Raw genomic sequence first — 19,716 nt, 5'->3', positions numbered from 1 at the left:
GTTTTTCTAAATATCCTAGACAAAAAAATATTTAGATCACACCGGTTAATTCACGTGAATTATTAGTCGCTAAATATTGGCGACATGTTATGTGGCGATGTGCTGGTGTTATGTGGTGTTGGCGCTTGGCGCTATTGGTGACCGTTGTGAATATTGGCGACATGTTATGTGGCGATGTGTTGGTGTTATGGTGTGTTGGCGCTTGGCGCTATTGGTGACCGTTGTGATCTAAATATTTTGAAATATGTATCACGAAAGTTTAATTTTGATTATCCTAAACAAGTTGTATTTATATAATAAAACTTAAGTAATGTAGGCACATTAAAAGTTTCATAATTTATAAGGAAGTAAATTGTTTATGTAACATACTTAAGTTATTATGGCAGAGTTTATTTTGATTTATCTACTTATATATGCCGACTAACCTAACGATTAGAATTGCAGCAGGATTGGACTACTTAATACTTTGTGAATAAAGTAATTATTAATATTACTGATTAAATGCAGACGACGTACCTGGTCTAGCTGACTTTTAATGTCAAACCTTCCGTGAGAGGCAGACATATACTCGTACATATAATATGTATATTCAAACGGTTCTCACGTATTTTAAGACGATAATTGCTTGACATCGATCACTCCGTAACGAGGTACAGTACGTTTACTTACATACGGTCAGTACATCATTTTGGGCACACGACACGCATTGGTGCATGGGTCTGCGTCGGTCGGTCAACGCCAACGCGTGCTTCCGATGATGTTCTCCGGTACGGAGTAAAACATATCGAGCGTTATATCCTCTTTTTAATTACATTATTGCACTCTGTGCCTCTATCGGCTCTAACCTTACCTTAAAAGTAATTGGCAAATTGCTAAGATGAAACCGTTTTACTGATAGTATTGTTGTCATAACATTTTGCACTAGGTATTACGTCACTCTGCTTTTACATGTCTATAAAATCCATTGTCATAATCTAGGTACATACCCTAGTGCTTCAATTTATTAAATACTTACATCGTTTCTGGTTTTTTCATCAAACTATCATAGTATTACAGTCCACCAATAGCTATAATAAAGTTCTGTATCTATGGTGAAATAAACATAACTCACAATTTCAATAAAATGCATTGCCTAATATTTTTCTGGGCGTCCTAGCCGGATGATTATGATTATTGTTCATAGAGATGATTTCCTCAAACTTGGTGACGACATAAGCCTTGCAGCCCTTCGGCCTGTCGGTCGAGCAGTACCAACGCTTGCAGATGCTCTGCCGGTAGTGGTTGGGCATCACGAAGGTGTAGCCAGCGCAGGAGAGACGCATTTGCCCCTTTTGGGATCGACCGATGTTCACTGGAAGAGGTAAGCCGTTAGTGTGCAATTTCGTAACAAAATTATGAACTTTAAAACATATATTTTCTTAAAATAAATAGTTGCATAGTTGCTTACGTTGTAAGAAACGATTATTATAGGAATATGTAACTTGCTAAAGCAAAACTATTTGTATTTTGGTAAGCTTATTATAGTTATTATAATTAGGGGATGCTTAGTTTAGCTTAGATAGGTACATTGTTAATTAAACGTGAAAAAAATCATGAAAACCTGATGCCTAGTAATTAAATAGGCTAAACAAAAGCAATTATTGGTTTTATGATATTTATTTTCATTTCATAATCATCAGTTTTTTTCTAATTTATAGTATTAACAGACCTTTTTTTAACACACGACTACCTAATAGTCCGTTTTTTTTTATCGTTAGAAAACGACTACGCGATCTTGACGTGTCTATTAATTAAAAAACGCTTTTTAAAAATCGGTAACTATTACTTATGAAAGCAAAAGAATGAGTATATTTAGTAATGTAGTTATTTGTTGTAGTGTGTAGTGATATTATGATTCATAATTGTTACATATTTGCCGTGACTTATTTTTCAAAAGTGTTTTTCAATAAAAAGACAAGTCAAGATTGTTTGTTTACCTTTTTGCTAAAAATTTGCTATATCATCATTTTTCTTTGCGTCCGTGATCATCTATGAAGAGACTAATATTATGTTAATTAAAAAATAAGCATGATTTCAGCTATTGCTATCTTTTTCATAACTATCAAGTGGATTGCTAGCAGTATAGGTACTATAAGCTCCTAAGTATATCCAGTATGATAAATATGATTATGCGCCCCCTTTGTTGTAACTGTCCCACGTACCGTACCGTAGTCACCACATCATGGCAGGAGTACTAATATTCTTCCGTTGGGATCCATCGGATCGTATTCAGTCTACTTCTGTCTACGCATTACTCTTACTAATGAAGAGGTACTTACAGTAGTGTCACATAGCGTTTTGTAGGTTAGGTATCACAGAAAGAGAAAATTACCACAAAACTTTAAACCGTATGCGAGTTCACTCTACATTTTGAGTACCTAGCCTATATAACAACAATGAAAATAAATATTGCACGAAACCCCCATATCCATATCAACTTATTGTTTAAAATTAGTGAAGATTTCATTACTAATTAAGTATATCCAGTGTGATTATGAGCCCCCTTCGTCGACACCACACTCCCCCGCACAGTGGTCACCACAGCCTGGCAGGAGAACTTCTTTCGTTGGGAGCAGTACCACCGGCGGGTAGTATCGGTTTCCTTCTGACGGTTCCAGTTGCTGGAGTACATGTAGCGCCCGAAACGGAGCACGTAGTTGCCTTTCGACGTCGGTATCATTTCTGCAACTGAGGGAGACAAGGTCACCAAACCCTTTGTTAAATGAAGTAGTTCATTCATATCTTCTTTCTTCTACAGGGTCGTGTAAAATGTATAATAATTTAAACAGGCAGCCATAGTAATTAAACAATTTTAATAGCATGAAGTGCGGATTATGGGTTGTGTGACTAATGTATCTGAATACACTTTAATTCGGTTCTCTTATTTATCGCCGAAAATGGTATGGCACTTCCCAACTCACGTTTGGCGGAATTTTATTTCGCCGAATTTTCATTTCCCAACTTATCAAATGTTTTTTTTTATTTGCCAACCGCACAGTTACCAACTAAACGTTTGGTCTGTGTTTTATAATGCCAACTTTCATGTCGTAGAATGTTTTAGTTGGCATAATATACACTTAGTTGTTTATTGTTTACCAATTGTTTCATTTGGTCAGACTGTACCAAAGGGGGGGAGGGGGGTTTCTGGGACTTTTTTTTGAGAAAATGAAAAAAGCATAGGGGTTTCAAAACACTTAGAATAATTTACAAGATTTCGATGAAATAATCACTTTTCTCTAAAATTAAAAATGGCCGAGATATTTGTCAACCCGAAAGTTGACAAAAATCTAGGACTTGGTAAAATTTACGATGGATGTTGTGTCATTATAACATCTATTTTTTAAGTAATCGTAAACAATATGCTAAAATAAGCATGTTTTGTAGGAATAACTTTTCTCCAAAATCAAAAATGGCCGAGGTATTTGACACCTAAAGTTGGGATATTTGACCCGAATGTTGCTGTGTAATTACGTTTTTTGGGTTGTTGAAAAAAAAATAACCTCTTCTAACCTAACCATATCCAAGTCGGCTCTGCAAAGGAAGGTCTGGCTCGCTCGCTTCGCTCGCTCGCTGCCACTGGCTTCAAATATTAAAATATACATTATAAAAAGTCCAACAACTCGGCCATTTTTGATTTTTTTGTATGTATCTTTTTCTTCATTCATATCTTGTCATATCGAAACGTTGCCATACAAAAATTTGCTAATCGTTAGTTGTCAAAGTGAAACTTCGGCGAAATGTTGGTTGGCAAATGAAATTCCGCCAAAAATAGTTCTGCGAAAAGGCAGAACACCCTTTAATTCATTATGGTAGAGAAGCCCAAGAGAGGATTTTTGTAGTTACTAGAGCGTGTGCATAAAATTAGGATTTGAGTGATTTTCTGCTACCCGTGGAGTCTACCTTAACCACTTTTAGCCGTCCATGTTGGTCCGTTGGTTGGTGCGGGATTTGGTCAGTTAGGTCCAAGTTAATGCTATAACGGTGTTAGGTACATATTCTTACTACCTACGGTACTTAATCTGACAATTATTTGCACGGGTTTTTTTTAATCTGGCGGTTACATAGGCTTTAAGGTCCTAGCAGAATACTTCAACTTTAGGGATGATGGCACATGTTGAATTTTATAACAAAACCTAGTAAAATAGATAGCAAATGAGCAATTTATCACAATATCGATATTAAAAAAATATATGGAAGTAATACAAAAATACAGCACCTGAAAGTTTCAAAATGTAAGTTTTTTTTTAACTTCCAAAAACTAAATAAGTAAGGATACCATTCGATTCCTCACATTTTATCCAAAAAAGATTGTATAGTAACTATATCCATAAACGCAATATTTCACCGACAAAAGCGCAATTTTCTTGTTTTGTTCATACAGTTCATACTTCAAGATGGACTCTCAGTGACCTAGACGTCACGGTCACTTCTTATTGTTTTGTTAGGGGCGTTTCGCGAGTGAAGTACGACTGTCGGACTTTGACTATTCTATCTTTCTGACTTTTGTATTGCTTTAATGCAATGGGTCTCATATAGACATTTGATCCTAAAAACAAACCTGATTGATTGATACCATAAATGAAAATTTGTCATCTAGCCTATTGAGTACAAACTAAGATCACTGAAAGATGGGTTTAATTTGTGAGATACACCAACAAGTTTCTGAGATATATCCATCCCTAGTTTTTGGTTTCTGACGGCTAAAGCCATCACACGTGCAAAAAATTTGTGCATAATTTAGAAAAAAACCGAATAGTCTGCATTTTTCTCTATCAAAAGCCTATACTGTAATATATATTACAGTATACATGATTTCTAATCAATGACAATGTGTGCCCTTGATAGACAAGATGGTTTCTCCCATCGTCACCACGATGACTTGACAGCGCTTCTTCCTTTTCGAGCAGTACCAACGACGTGATTGGCTAGATTTCACGTCGCGAATATTAAAATTGGAGTGAAACGTGTGTCCTCCGATCCGTAGTAACAGGTTGCCAGTTTTGGTCGGCATGAACTCCGCATCTGGAAAATTAATTAGATAAGATAATATAGATAATAGTTAAGAAATTGAATTCCGAGGTCTCATACGTACATGTTACACGAGTAAAACCAGAAAACGAAAACACAGCGGCCATATTCCTAAGGTCAGGTGGAAAAGTGTGAGACAGAAAAACAGACGTTAAAGCACAGTCCATAGCTGCATTAAAAAAAAATGTTGTGAAATTAATTAATTTTGCTACATATTTTAATAAACGTATTTACGGACAACACATTCCTTGAATAAAATAAAACGACATAAAACAATAGTTCATACAAAAAAGGTACCTAACACATGTTCAATTGAACACTGTTCAATGATGAGTAGGGTAGAGGTATTGATAAAATGAGTGACGTTCGTAACCGCATTACGGCCGCGATCCAGCGGGCGCAGCATGGTTCCATTTTTATCGCCTGTCACTATGCCCGTCACTTTCGCACTTGCATGCTAGTTAGAACATGACAGGCATGGTGACAAGCGATAAAAATGCGACCGTGCTGCCGCAGAACGCTCAATCCGGCACTGACAGTGACGGCGCCTGCGTTAAAACTGCAGCAGTATGTTCGCAGCAACAATGCGGCTGAGGTTGCCATTCGGTACGTTAATACCTTTTCTCAATGAAATGTCGTCACTCCGGGCGTTTCTTTTTTTTTTAATCTTTATAGGGCTGTATCTCCTAAACCGTGCGTCGCAGCGCAAACATAATAAAATATTCGTTCCTCTGTAAGAAACCCTTTATTAATATTTAAAAAAAAACACAAAAAAGAAAAAAATAACAAAAAAAAACTTTATAATGCTGTATCTCCTAAACCGTACGTCGTAGCGCAAAAATAATAAAATGTTCGTTCCTCTGTAAGAAACCCCTAATTAATATTTTAAAAAAAGAAGAAAAGAACTATAAATACTTTATAATGCTCTTAAACCGTGCGTCGTAGCACAAAAATAATAAAATTTTCGTTCCCCTTATGAACCCCACGCACTGAATAACCTATCACATTAGGACATGAAACAATCATCATCATCAATTTTTATTATTATTTCATTGCATGTTTAAGAAAAGCACTATACATACCTCGGCGTGAAAAGGGGTTGTCGGCCTCATAACTATCCGCCCTCACTACGTTCGGCCGTCTATATGCATTCGGCCGGCAACCCCTTACTTCCCAGCCTCTGTAGTAATGTACTATTATTCTAGCTAGGTAATGACACAAAAAATGGCATTTTTTTAGATAAAAGGAAAATAGAGCAACTCGCCGCTTTCCGCAAGATTCAGAACAAAAAACATTTTTTTTTATTACATATTGACCCAAACATTTTAATCTAGGTATACCAATAATTTACGTAAAATTAATTTAATAGTTCCTTGAGTAGTATAAGCATAACTCGAAAATCATGACATGGGTATAAGTAACTTCATTTATGATTATGCTGGTAGGACTGTCCCGTAACAGTTGTGCCTTTGGTCAACAAAAGAGCTGGACATCTCTTGTCCCATTTCCTGATACAAATCCATGACACATCGCAGTTTAGCATACTGGGGTTTATTGACATCGGGAATCTTGAGTATCTATGTGTGTAGTGTTCCTTTTTGTAAACACATTCCCATTTTTTTTCGGAGTTTTGTAGGAAAATAAGCCCTGGAAACAATTAACATAATATGTATATATAACTGTATTATTGAAAGCGTTGTATATTCCATGGGTTAAAAAACGAAGATAGAATAGAAGAAATGGAAATAATAATATAATGCGTAGTTCTTGATGTAATTAATTTAAATAAACTATTCTATCAAAGCCGACGACTCACAATTGTCACAAGGTAAGCTGTACAATTATTCATTCATTCAAACAGTAAGAAATAATCAGCTAAGGACATATAAAAATCAAAATATCATAATTGAAGGCAACTTGATTCTCATTTCATCTCAGGTACATTATGGAAGTAAAAACTAGTGTAGGCCTAGCTTATTGCAAACAAATTCTTACATTTAAATTATATATGAAACGGAATCGAATTGCATATTTAAATAAATTTCAATATTCATTTCAACAAATAAAACAGACCAGAAATACTGAATGTCAAAGGTTAGGCAAGGCTAGAAAATGTTGGATTGTTTGTGCCGAATTTCTTTGGCAGGGTGCAAAGTCACATTGAATACTTCGGAGTTAAGGTCAAACTGGAGAAAACCGTCTTTAAAGGAAAACCGTCTAGAATAGCTTTCGTCGCTTTTGCTAACTGCCTGCGTTTGTACACATAATCTACAGTAGATCGGTAGAGCTTAACCCTCCTTTTTGACTATGACTGAGCGACGTAGGTACGTATACCTACAAATACAGAGTTCTGGCCCTAGTCATAGGGATAGACGACCGTCAGGTCTTCCCTGCAATTTAATTTATATTGCCTGTCTTCTTCACATTGAATGAATATATAAAATCTTTGTACATAATAAGTCCCTTTAAGTAAAGTAAGGACTTTAATAGTTTATAAATTGTGATAGTTTAAATAAATCAATACATTAATAAATGTGATAAAACTTAAATACTAGGTATATATATGTGTTTGGTTACTGGCCAAAATAAGACTAGTTAAGAAAACAGGTAAATGTATGACACATGATAATCAATACTTTAACTTACGTCTAATGTAAAATTACGTATCACAAGTCAAATCTCTTTTAAACATAAATAATACTCTAGGTACATTACAGGATGGCCCAAAAATGCGTCGATTTTTTTTTAATAATTAAATTATCTTATTTACACGTCTAGCTGTGTTACACAAACGTAAAACTTTGTTAAAATAATCAGTAATATGCACATGAAAAAATTGACAACATATGTTTGAGCCACTCTGCAATCAGGATAAACAGGGTGAAATTGGTCACGTAATTAGATGTTATCTTTTTTCCTCTTTATGTACCTACATTGAGCTTATTCGTAAAACAAAACTCATTGTAAGTAGTCGGCCAGTATACATAATGTACGAAAATTGATGTAAGTAGGCAACTTTTAGTGTATACTTAGCGAAAAATTTTTATTTTATGTTATTCATTTTAAATACAAAACAAACCTCAGCGATAAAATACTATTCAATTCAACTGTATCTATTCACGAGTCTAATTTCACTCTATATAATTGTACCTACGTATTTTATGATATGACGTAGAGTCAGCAATAATAGTATCAGATGAAACAACGCGCCAAAAGTATCTGATATTCCGGATAACTTTTCCAAATATAGATAAATCTCTAAAATACACGTTCAAAGGTGGATATCTTTTACAGGCTTAATTGTTCTATCTACAAAAAGACCCATCACTTTTTGTTAAGCTGTAACAGAATGTAGATACTTTTGACGTATTGATTGATCCGCTACTTTAGATGCTGAGCACAAATATTAACTAAAGCTATGCATGCGAATGTTCTCCAATGTAAGCGACAATGTATCCCCGGGCCATCTTGATCGAGGCTCGACACTTACGACTCACCCTCTTAGAACAGTACCACAAGGATTTCTCGTGTATATTCCTGCAATTTGTCGAATATGAGTGAGACCCGACCATTAATAAGTAACCGCCGCTGCGTAGAGGAATCAATTGGTAACCTGTAAATACAACGATATATTTTAGATTTGTCAAATAACATAATAATATCCAGCGAAACTATGTCAAACGTTGAATATTATTCTTCCTCAGTGATTGCCCAATAGGGAATACTGGTGTAGAATGTGTAGATGTACGCACAAAATTTGCTACTCGGGGATATCCCTTAGCGCTCTGTCCTTCTGTCAGTCCATCTTTAGTAAGGGACGCTACTTTAATTAAAAAAACGAACTTTGAAACATATATGTATGTATCTCGCGAAATTACTATTAAGTACGTTTCTTGTAAAACAAAATACGAATAATAAATGAAATATATTCTTTAAATATTCGATATTGTTTATAAAATCATGTGAATAATTATACATACACACAAAATATAAAAAAACAAGCCAGTCTGGCGCAAACCGAGCTAAATTTAAACGACTATTTTTATTTTCTGATTTGCCCGTGAGTTGGCAATCGTATTAGCTTGTAGTGATGACTAGCACAAATGGGTCAAAAATGTTCGGGAAAACCAGCGTTTCTTCTGTGCACATTACAAAAGTTTACGATTTTGTTACATTTTTCTAAGACTCTCACACACAAATATAAAAAAGTAAGGGGTTTTGACATACCGATAATCATAAAGTACGAAAATAAGAGTTTAAATTTCGTTTATTTTTCAACGTCCAGGAAAGTCGCAAAACTCGTACAAAAAAGTTTTTGACCCCGCTACTCGCTTCTCAGCGCTTCGCTCTTAATAAGTATACTCATAATGGTAAGCAAGAAAGTAGGTACAGGTTGAGGTCGCATCCTAACTCCAGCGTATCTCAACCAATGAATGTTTTCTGATATGATCATCTTAGTGGGAATGCTCGCCTCGGATGGATATTATTTTTCCATAAAACACTTTGACAGCAGCACGACAACCTTTCATGATGCGCTTTGAACAATACCACATACTTCCGTCCTTCGTGTCTTTCGCTTTAGAATAAGTGTTGTCACCGATATGGAGGAGATACCGACCCGTGGGTAGTTGAGTGAAGTGGCTGCTGGTTAGTTCTGAAAAAGAGTATTAGTAATAAAACTTCAATGATATTTTAAAAAATATGTTTGCGCTACAAATACTTACTGTGAATATGAGAAAATCCTTGGATATATGCGAATGATCATTAATATGTATAAGCGACAGCTAGTGTATCCCCGGACCATCTTGACCGAAGCCCGACATTTCCGACTCACCCTCGTGTCGTGGAACAGTACCAGAACTTCTCGTCGTCGTTTCGTTTGTTGAATATGAATATAATGAATGCGAGCCAACCATTAAGTACCTACCGTTAATCAGGATCACTACAAATCGCGGGGTGAATAGAGCAATTTTGAAGTTTTTCTTCCAATTTTTATATTTCTAAACTCTCATTTCTATAATTAGAGTTTTCGGGATACGTATATTAATACTCTACAATAAGTTATAATCTTCTTAGTGAGAATGCTCGCCTCGGATGGATATGAGTTCTCCATTAAACACTCTGATGGCAGCACGACAACCTTTGCTGATGCGTTTTGAACAGTACCACGTACTTCCGTCCTTCGTGTCTTTCGCTTTAGAAAACGTGTTCTCACCGATGTGGAGGAGATACCGACCCGTGGGTAGTTGAGTGAAGTGGCTGCTGGTTAGTTCTGAAAAATAGTGTAAGTAAAAGAATTTCTAAGATATTCTTACAAAATTTAAAAAGATAAAAAAAAACATTCTTTTAAATTCCGCCAAGTATTCTTTTCTGAATTTTGATATTACACACAAATTACGCAAAAAAAAATTGGCAGTATGAAACGATGCGAGCTAAAATGAAATGTATAATTTTATTTTATGATTTGACTATAGCACAAATGGGTCAAACTCGAAATTGCATCGAATATCAGTCACTTATTTTTTGGTAGACCAAAGATTCGAACTCGCCTCACGCCAATCAAAATGACGACCACATTGCCCATCTCCAGCATATCTTTTCAGATATATGTTCTTAGTGAGAATGCTCGCCTCGGATGGATATGAGTTCTCCATTAAACACTTTGATGGCAGCACGACAACCTTTCCTGACGCGTTTTGAACAGTACCACGTACTTCCATCCTTCAAGTTTCTTGCTTTGGAGGAATATGTGTTCTCACCAATATGAAGGAGATATCGACCCGTGGGTAGTTGAGTGAAGTGGCTGGTTAGTTCTGAAATATTGTGTTAGTAATACAACTTCAATGATATTCTTACCAATTTGTTTGTGCTACAAATACCTCCTTGTTACAATACAATCAATTCGTTGGAAACTGATGCACAATTATTTTTTGACTATTAAATTATATTCGGTTGATATGATTGACTATGACATCAGTATCTTTAAATTATAAAACGGAGATGGCACTCTAATTTTGCGAAGAAAAAATATTGTTAAATGGAAGCTTCTTCTTGATAAATAGATTTGCCTACGGATAAAATAAACTAAAAATATTTAAATATATTTATTGACCAAAGAAAAGTAAAATTAGCTAAATATAATTTGCTAAAAGTAATAATACAAGTAAAATAAGTTTGCCTATAATTAAAAGACGTGAAGAAATTTTGAGTAAAATAATATAACCAAAGTATACATGTAGACGTTAATTTAACACAGACACACAACTTATTTGGTAAGTATGAAAGGAAAAACTAGCAACACATATTAAATAGGAAACGGAAAGACGCATTCTGGGTGATTGTAGATAAATAATACGAAATTAACTACCTATAGGCAACAAAATTGTGAATTTCAGGTGTGTGTAAGTGATTAAGATAAAAGTAAAACAAACTATCTAACTACCTAGAGGTTTCTTTTCCTAATACATACCAAAATTGTAAAGAATACTTAAATTTAGACTAAAATAAAAACACCTTTAAAAGAACGACTACATTCATAATGTATACCCAAACGACGTTTGATAGCGTACGAGTACGTACTCGTACGCTGGCGACGTCGCCCAAACATATCTATTTACATCTTATACTATATTTTGATATATTTCCCTTCATGTAAATAATATTTGGCGGGTGGGTGTGTATGCTTATTCTCAAAATGCTTTATTCTATAATCCTCATCCAACGTCAGTTTAGCGTTACATCCCTTGCAGTTGTGTGTCGAACAGTACCAGTTGTTCAATTTGGACTTTTTGCTCTGCTTCTTGCAATAGTACGTGTATTCATTGTACATGATGAGGCGCTTGCCACTGTATCGGGAATTGGCTAAGACAATAATAGCTGGAAGGAAATTATATATTGTTACAGATTTGTTCTTTGGTTGAATGGCTCAGTACACACATAGGCTAATTACCTCTCTTAAGAATTGCTACAGAATTTTTATGGGCAGGGCAAAAAATATAGTTACAAACATTAAAAAATAATAACAGATTTTTTTAATATAATAGGTATATTTTTTGTTCATTCTTAAGATAATGAGGACACTGTCTTGAAGTAAATACTAGCCAGTAAACCTATTATTATTTATTAATAAGTATAAGCTGAAGTGGCAATGGGCAGGCCACATTGCACGCAGAGAAGATGGCCGATGGGGTCGAAAAGTGCTCGAGTGGAGACCACGGACTAGCAAGCGCAGCGTAGGACGTCCACCCACAAGATGGACAGACGATCTTGTTAAGGTCGCCGGAAGACGCTGCATGCGGGTCGCTTCCAACCGGCACGTATGGAGGTCCAAGGGGGAGGCCTATGTTCAGCAGTGGACGTCTTATGGCTGAGATGATGAATAAGTATATACAAAAAAGGAAATAAATATACTCTGGCAAACCAACTCTTTCAGTAAAAACATGCGAAATTCTAAATTTGTATGAGAAATCGATTCTTCGCACCTACATTTTTTAATTTGCCGCTTTTTCTACTGACAAAGCTGGCTTGCCAGTGGTCAAAATTCAGAGCTCACATTAGTTACTTACATTAAACTACTTTTAAAAACACGCCATCTTGTATAATGTAATTCCCCTTAGGATGGCTATGGTAGAGATAATGCTTGATGATGGTATAGTCGACAGTTGTCATGCTGAATCTAGCCTTGCAGGCTTTCCCCTTTGTGCAGCGAAACGAGCGAGTGGTCGTGCCTCGCCAGTCGGGATAGTAGGTGAAACCGTCTAGCAGCGCCATCTCTTTTCCATTCAGCGTTCGGACCAATTGGACTGGTAACTCACAAAACTCTGAAAGAATTAACTTGTTAGAGATGATCACGGTTACAACCCCCTTAGCTGTGAAAAATTTCACTTGAGATTGGCGTGTAGCGTTTAGTGATTCTGATTAGGTATAGTATTTTTTTATAAAACATATTTAATTATAAAAAAAATATATGCCAATAACGACTTAAAGTTGAACTATATTAAAGTAGGTAAATAAAAAAAGAAATAACAACACAATGTTACCTAACAGAAGATGTTCAATACATGACATATTTTATTTGTTGTCCTAAAAAGATACCACTTAACATATGTCGACGCACAAAGTGCAACGACACTGTTTAACGCTATGCTCAACACTACTCCAGACACAATATTAGAAAGAACAATGAGATTACGCCTAAAGGCGTCAAATGTGCACCAAGGTGTAGTGTTAAGTTTAATGTAAATGTAGATATGCCTAGAAATTAAGTTTTAACATAAATTTAACAATAAAAATGCGGAGCAGATAAGATAGTCGTAATAATACAGCCACCAAAAACCAAACTGAAGTTATTACAAAACAGAATAGAATTAAACTTGCGATGGAAGATATGGCCATCGCGCGAGTTTTTATCTTATATCTCAATTAGTCTAAATAAGCCCCTAAACTTTAAGCTTTTAAGGTTTTGGTCGGAGTCTACCATCGCATAGGTATATAGTCTAGTTTGCGTGTGTGTTTTTCACGCCATTTGCCCTTGATTAATACTAGTAAAAATTATATATAAAAATTTCAATTTTGCGTTAGCGAATTATATTTATAAATGACCCCGTCAGTTACATAGAACTTAGGCGGCATATGATCATGTTCAAAATTAGGTCTGATAATTTCACGGTCCGTGGTGAGATGGAAGCGAGCCTTGCACTTCCTTCCAGCCGTGCAACGCCAAACCTCTTTGTACTGTCTCTTAGCTTCGCAGTAAAATGTGAACCCTCCGTGTATGATGATATCCTTGCCTTGTGAATTGCGGACCATTTGAACTGGAAAATAAAGGGTATTTGAGTAATAAATGGTTTCTAGTCTAGGTAACTTCTGCGCGCCCACCACTATTGTGACTATCAGCAGTTTCAAAGGAACTTGTAAAGAATAGATGACAACCGAGCTGCTCAAACAATCTTCAGCTGGACCGTCCAAGACCGCAAGGAAGGCCCAAGAAGCTTTGGTACCGAATGGTCCCAAATATAACATACCACGGAAGGCCAAAGACGAAACTGCAGAATGGAAGATTATTATAAATTAGGAAGTAAATAAGTAGGTTAGTTCCATTTCTAGGTAATTCCCAGTTCTACAGAGAATAAAATATGGGCGGATGGATGTTGTTAATTAAATGTCATAATCATTATAGGCTTCGTAGTATTAACTACTCCTGATCATTAGTAAAACGAAATTTTTCTCAAATATTTTTTTTATTTTGATAAGTGAAAAAACAAGTTCATTCATAGACCCGATTCCGACACAAGCTCCTTAGTCTCCGCAACCCAAGATCCTGCAGTTTGCAACTGGTATGAAATCATACGTTGTTTCCATGGCCGAGTACTTCATATGCTTCTGTTTGGCCGCATACTCCGCAGCCGAACCAGCAGCACTGATGGTGTGACTCAGATTTGACGGAGCAAAGGTGCTAACACACGTTGCGTCCCATAAGAGGCACCGACCCTTCTGCCAAGGAACCAACGTAAGACTATCTGGCCTTTTGCCATCCGAACGGCACAAACCCGGAGGCTCAAGGACGCACAGGGGACCATGACTGAAACGAATGCCCTGCGAACTACCTCATTAATTGGATGCCAAATAAATCGCATCCGATCACAATAATTTAACAAATCCAGTGTTTGATTGTCCATTCCCGTATAGCAGTCACACTTAATCCCTGGTTTTCGGCTTTGCGTACATTTCAAACCCTAGATCTTATAGAAAATACCGTTTCTGATTATATGTGGCGGAGGCGCATGGTCATGCAAGCACGCGTATCGAATCACGCGCCGATCCTGATTCGAGTGGAACCTTGCCCTGCAGAGTCGAGTGCGACAACGCCAGACAATCTTGGTATGTGTGCGGGACTCGCAGTAGAATGAGTAGCCTTCGTATATTGCGAGTTCCTTGCCACGACTGTCGGGGAGGATTGTCACTGTAACAAAGTTGGAAAAATAAAACATGGGACGAGCTAGTCGCCTTTGACAAATACGGGTGAGAGACTTGACATGATACGTATATGTAGAAGAAAAGGAGAGTCCCTTTTCCCGGCAATATGATACTAATAGTTCTTGAATAAATGAATGAATGAAATAAAAGTACCTACTTCAGGAATTAACATTCTTGAACAGATCCCAAGGAAGCCTCCTTGGGATCCGTTCAAAGCTGCTGGAAAAGCTCGGAAGCTAACAAAAGATGTGATGTTACTGTACAAATAAAGTTTTATATTATCAGATAAAACACATTTTTATTGAGGAAATAGAGAATTACTTTCAATTACTTTCTTAAAGCGTATAAGTACGACTCATCAATATTCAATGGAATTATTAAAAAGGCCACATAGTTAAAGTCAAGCATTTTGTTAAGATTACTTTGACTTAGTGGATCAGTTACATCAAGATTACCTACTAGAAAATCTGTAATAAACCCCATCCCTTAAGACATGAGAAGGCGGCTTGTGCATATGATCGAGCGTTGCCCGCAGCATTATCAAATTTTTTGTCATATGGAATCTTGCTTTGCATGGCCGACCTCTAGTACAAAGCCCAGACATTTTTCGTCTTTCCTGGGATGACGCAGTCGGAGGCATTGCGGACAATTTGCACCGAAAATTAAGGAAGAGTCTAGTCTAAAATTAGACCACCTTTACACAGACCTTACAATGACAAAGTATGGAGGATCGGCATAAACGTCGAATTTCAATGAAAATTTATTATGACACTCCAAACTTTGTGACGTCAAGATCCGTGCAGAGTAAGCTTGGTTCAATTCTACCGTTCCTACAATTTGAACCTTATGTTAAAGTTAGGCGCATATTCAATTGATCAATATTTATTTAAAAATGATTTTAACAGTCTCAATTTCTATAATCTAGAATTATTTTATAACTTATGTAAAATTCTTATACTTAAGATCAAATATTTGTATACCTTCTATGTATACCTACAAAGTATTAAATTATAGGCAAGAGATTCTAATTCCGATTGCTGAATCCTACTTTATCTCTCTAGGGCAGATAATTGTATCTAGTCGAAATTCCTATCCAACTCCACTTCAATTCTAACTGGCGAATTTGTCATGTGACGCAGACGCTTCCTAGTATTACGTATATAAACTCCATCTATTATTGAAAATGAAGGCGGCCTGTGACCGTGTTCCAAGTTTGCTTTATACATGTTACCGTCCATCATGCTGAACGCACTGCGGCACCGCTTACTATTCGTGCATCTCCAATAGCTCTGACCACAGTGGACAGGCCCTTTATATGTGGAATAGAAACTGTAGCCATTGATTAGGACGAAAGTTTTCCCAGCTTTATTTTGGACCACTGCAAAGAGATGATGACGTAAATGGTGAGACTGTAAAGCAGTTCCAAGTATTTAGATTCAAAAGATTTTAAGACGCTTTGACGCCTAAGAATCATAAATAAATCATAAAACAGAAAAGAATCAACATTACACACAATTGAATTTTCGGAGATATCAAATTTGACATACCACCCACCACCGTAGTAGCGTGAACACAGTAGGTATAACCTATTTTCTGCTAGGATTGTTCGAAATCTCAATTCTCTCAACATATCTTTGCTTGAATTGCTATCGAATATATCAAGCCGTTTATACTAAAACTAAGTTCCCAAGATATTAAAAATTAAAACAAAACGGTGTTTGTTTTTCATACCAATATATTTGAAGTGCCTAGTCAACATTATACTAAAGAAGATATAATTAATAATCTTTTTAATGAATGGTCTTTCCGTGACCACAGCTGGTGCAACTCAGCTAAAACGTCGGAATTTAAAGGTAAAAACAATGAATGAAGGTAAAAACGCGGTAGACCCGTTTGTGTAATAATCTTTACACTGACATTTTATTTTGTACAATGTTTGACATACACTCCGTTCCGTATTGAAAATAAAGGCGGTTTATGATTGTGCTCCAAGTTGGCTTTACACACATGACCGTCTATCATGTGGAAACTGCTGCGACACCGTTTACTGTTGGTGCAACTCCAGATGCTCTTAGGCCTGTGAAGCCCTCCACGTTTGTTGTAAAAACTGTAGCCCCCGATTATGATAAGAGGCTTCCCTGCCCTGTTTTGAACAACTGAAACAAAGTAAAAACAGGGGTTTGGTACATTTTAAGTAATCACAGCGGGTTTTGTATAATTATTTATCAGTATCACGCCTTTATTAATTTAATTAATCGATAAGTTATTAATACTGATAAAAATATGTACAGGTATAAACTTTAATTTATTTGCGTAAGCGACTTATAGTACCTTAGCTTTATTGCTTAACACACACCTATCAGTTCTTCATTCTAACGAGCAAACCGTCTCGTATTATGAATTTTGGGGGTATATGATTGTGTAAGGAGACATTTAAGTACGACTCCCTCTCGGGTGAGATGTATGCGAGCTTTACATCCACTGGTGTAACTCTTGTATACTTAACAGCTGCTATGAGGTGTTGTAAACCATGATCCATGATGTTTGAAACAATAAATAGGTATTTAAATAAATGTTTTTTCTGTGTTATATATGTACTATATATTATGTAACAGTTGGTACATACAAAGGTGATTTCGTAGATAATGAAACAGTTCTACGGACATTTTGCATTTGCGGATAATGTACTATGGATACTTATCTTTCTTTTATTTATTTCAATATTCACTTAAAGTATAACACCAGAAGTTTACATGAGACTATTACTATGTTACCTTTATCTAAGACATGAATATATTAAGAAACAAAAAGAAATAAATAATGTCAGCAAAAGATAAACATTATACATAAAAATAAAACTAGTGGCTCTGTGAGCTGTAGACCTCGCGAGCAGAGCTTGAAATAACATGGTGCTAAGAGCTTTAAATACACCGTGTTTTTTTTTATTTCCGTTAATTTCAAGGGTGCATTCCTGAGCTTAAATCAAGTAACTTTCTCAAAGACACCGATGTTCTAAATTAAGTCCATTTCGGAGATAATCCATAATTTATTTTTTTACTATAAGGCCTCTACAAGCGTGTACACTTGCCTTAGGGCCGGCTTACATATTGATTAGTGTTTAGAATGAGTTCATACATTTGCTACTAAACTTAAGTACAATCTCGGTCGATTGATGTACGAAATGACATTGATATGTCACAGATTTCAATTGTTTGGTTGAGTTAAATGTAATGCCCGTGTTACAACAACGCTATATGCTACATTTAATGACTTTTTAAACAAAAAAAAAACAAAAAAGAAAACAAAAAATATTTTTTTTTTGAAAATTAACTATGCCATTTAGTTCTTATAAACGTACTTAACTATACCCCGAAGTTAACGGAATTCAATAAAAACACGGTGTATAGTAAATTAAAGAAAAACAATACGAAATTTATGTGTAAAAAAATACAAAAAGTTATAATATCCCAGCATACAATTACTGGGGATCGAACCCAGACCCTCTGTGCAAACAGAAAAAGCGAACGTTTACAAACTGAGCCAAATAGTTCTTAGATGGGTTGACGAAATTTAGCTACTCCTTCTCAAATTAAAATTAGTTAAAATTAAATATCTAAATACCGCCTAAACCAGCGATAATTTTTTTCTGCATTTTTTGCTATTAACTCTGTAAACATGTCTCAAAAAGAAAAAAGTCTTATGATATCGATACGACTATTTGTTTAGGCGCCAGGTATCACGACTCCGCCATTTTTAAAAATTTCCAATAACCGGATTGACAAAAAAATTTTATTTAGTCATAAAATTCGGTCACAAAATTTCACGAGAATCGGTTAAGAATTGCGACCTGTAGAGGAGAACATCCGGACATACGAAAGCAAAATGCCCGAGTCAAAACGTAGACCTTCGCTTCGCTTCGGTCAATAATTACAACACAATAAAAATGTCAGTTCATTACAATTAAATAATCAAAATTAACACACCTTAATTAAATTAGAGCAATCAAATTACAAGAAAACAATTATATTAGATAAATTAATCACATACAAAATACAATAAAATAAATATAATAGTTATGTATGTATGTTCTAGTATTTTTATTTGTGTATTTTATATGTAGTTTATAAGAATTATTAATTGTTCAGTTGTTTTTCATTGTTCTAATAAATTCCTCTGTTCTCCTTGCTCCATGTTTACATGTCTCTGTTTGTCCCGATGGTTGACTGGTAGAGAATGCCATTAGGCATTAAGTCCGCCATTTGTACATTCGTTTTATGTTTTGTGCAATAAAGTTTAAATAAATAAATAAATAATACTTTATTTAACTTTGGAGACATTTTCTGCAAAATACACCAACATGATCTGCTAATACATCAACGTCATGGCCCTCAATAGCCATCATATTATAAAGGGCCAGTGCCCGGAGCGTAGGCGCGTTGTCGGCCAGGCGGGTGCTAGTGCACATGCAGGCATTGCAGGCCCATTCGTGCCAGTATGGATGAATTATTTACTCTGTTGTGTACAACTCCATGGTAATGTACCAACAAAAGTAGTTTTCGTCTAAGTTCTAGAGATCTTTATCAAACTCGATACTGTTTTATGGCTAATGCACATCGGAAGCGTCGCCAGCTCCCTTCGCAGTACCTACATCGCTTGTGTTGCAGAGGTAGGTAC

The 19,716-nt window shown here is 35.8% G+C and overlaps 1 protein-coding gene across 9 annotated transcripts in view; it reads right to left on the bottom strand.

Annotated features, from left to right (window-relative positions):
* Positions 1–19,716, bottom strand: part of LOC134806060 (protein tramtrack, beta isoform) — a 552,198-nt gene that overhangs the window by 128,893 nt on the left and 403,589 nt on the right. The window contains exon 5 of one of the 9 annotated variants that reach the window (XM_063779310.1): positions 11,678–11,943. The exons of the other annotated variants lie outside the window; for them this stretch is intronic. Within the exon in view, the coding sequence (XP_063635380.1) occupies positions 11,693–11,943 (251 nt within the window). The 3' untranslated portion in view covers positions 11,678–11,692. Of the gene's footprint in view, positions 1–11,677; positions 11,944–19,716 lie in introns of those variants that run through there. 9 annotated transcript variants of the gene reach the window in all.

This window comes from Cydia splendana, chromosome 2 (assembly GCF_910591565.1).
Source record: "Cydia splendana chromosome 2, ilCydSple1.2, whole genome shotgun sequence".
In the NCBI taxonomy this organism is placed as follows: Eukaryota; Metazoa; Arthropoda; class Insecta; order Lepidoptera; family Tortricidae; genus Cydia; species Cydia splendana.
Note: the sequence above shows the minus strand (reverse complement) of the source record. Positions and strands in the feature narration are given on the sequence as shown.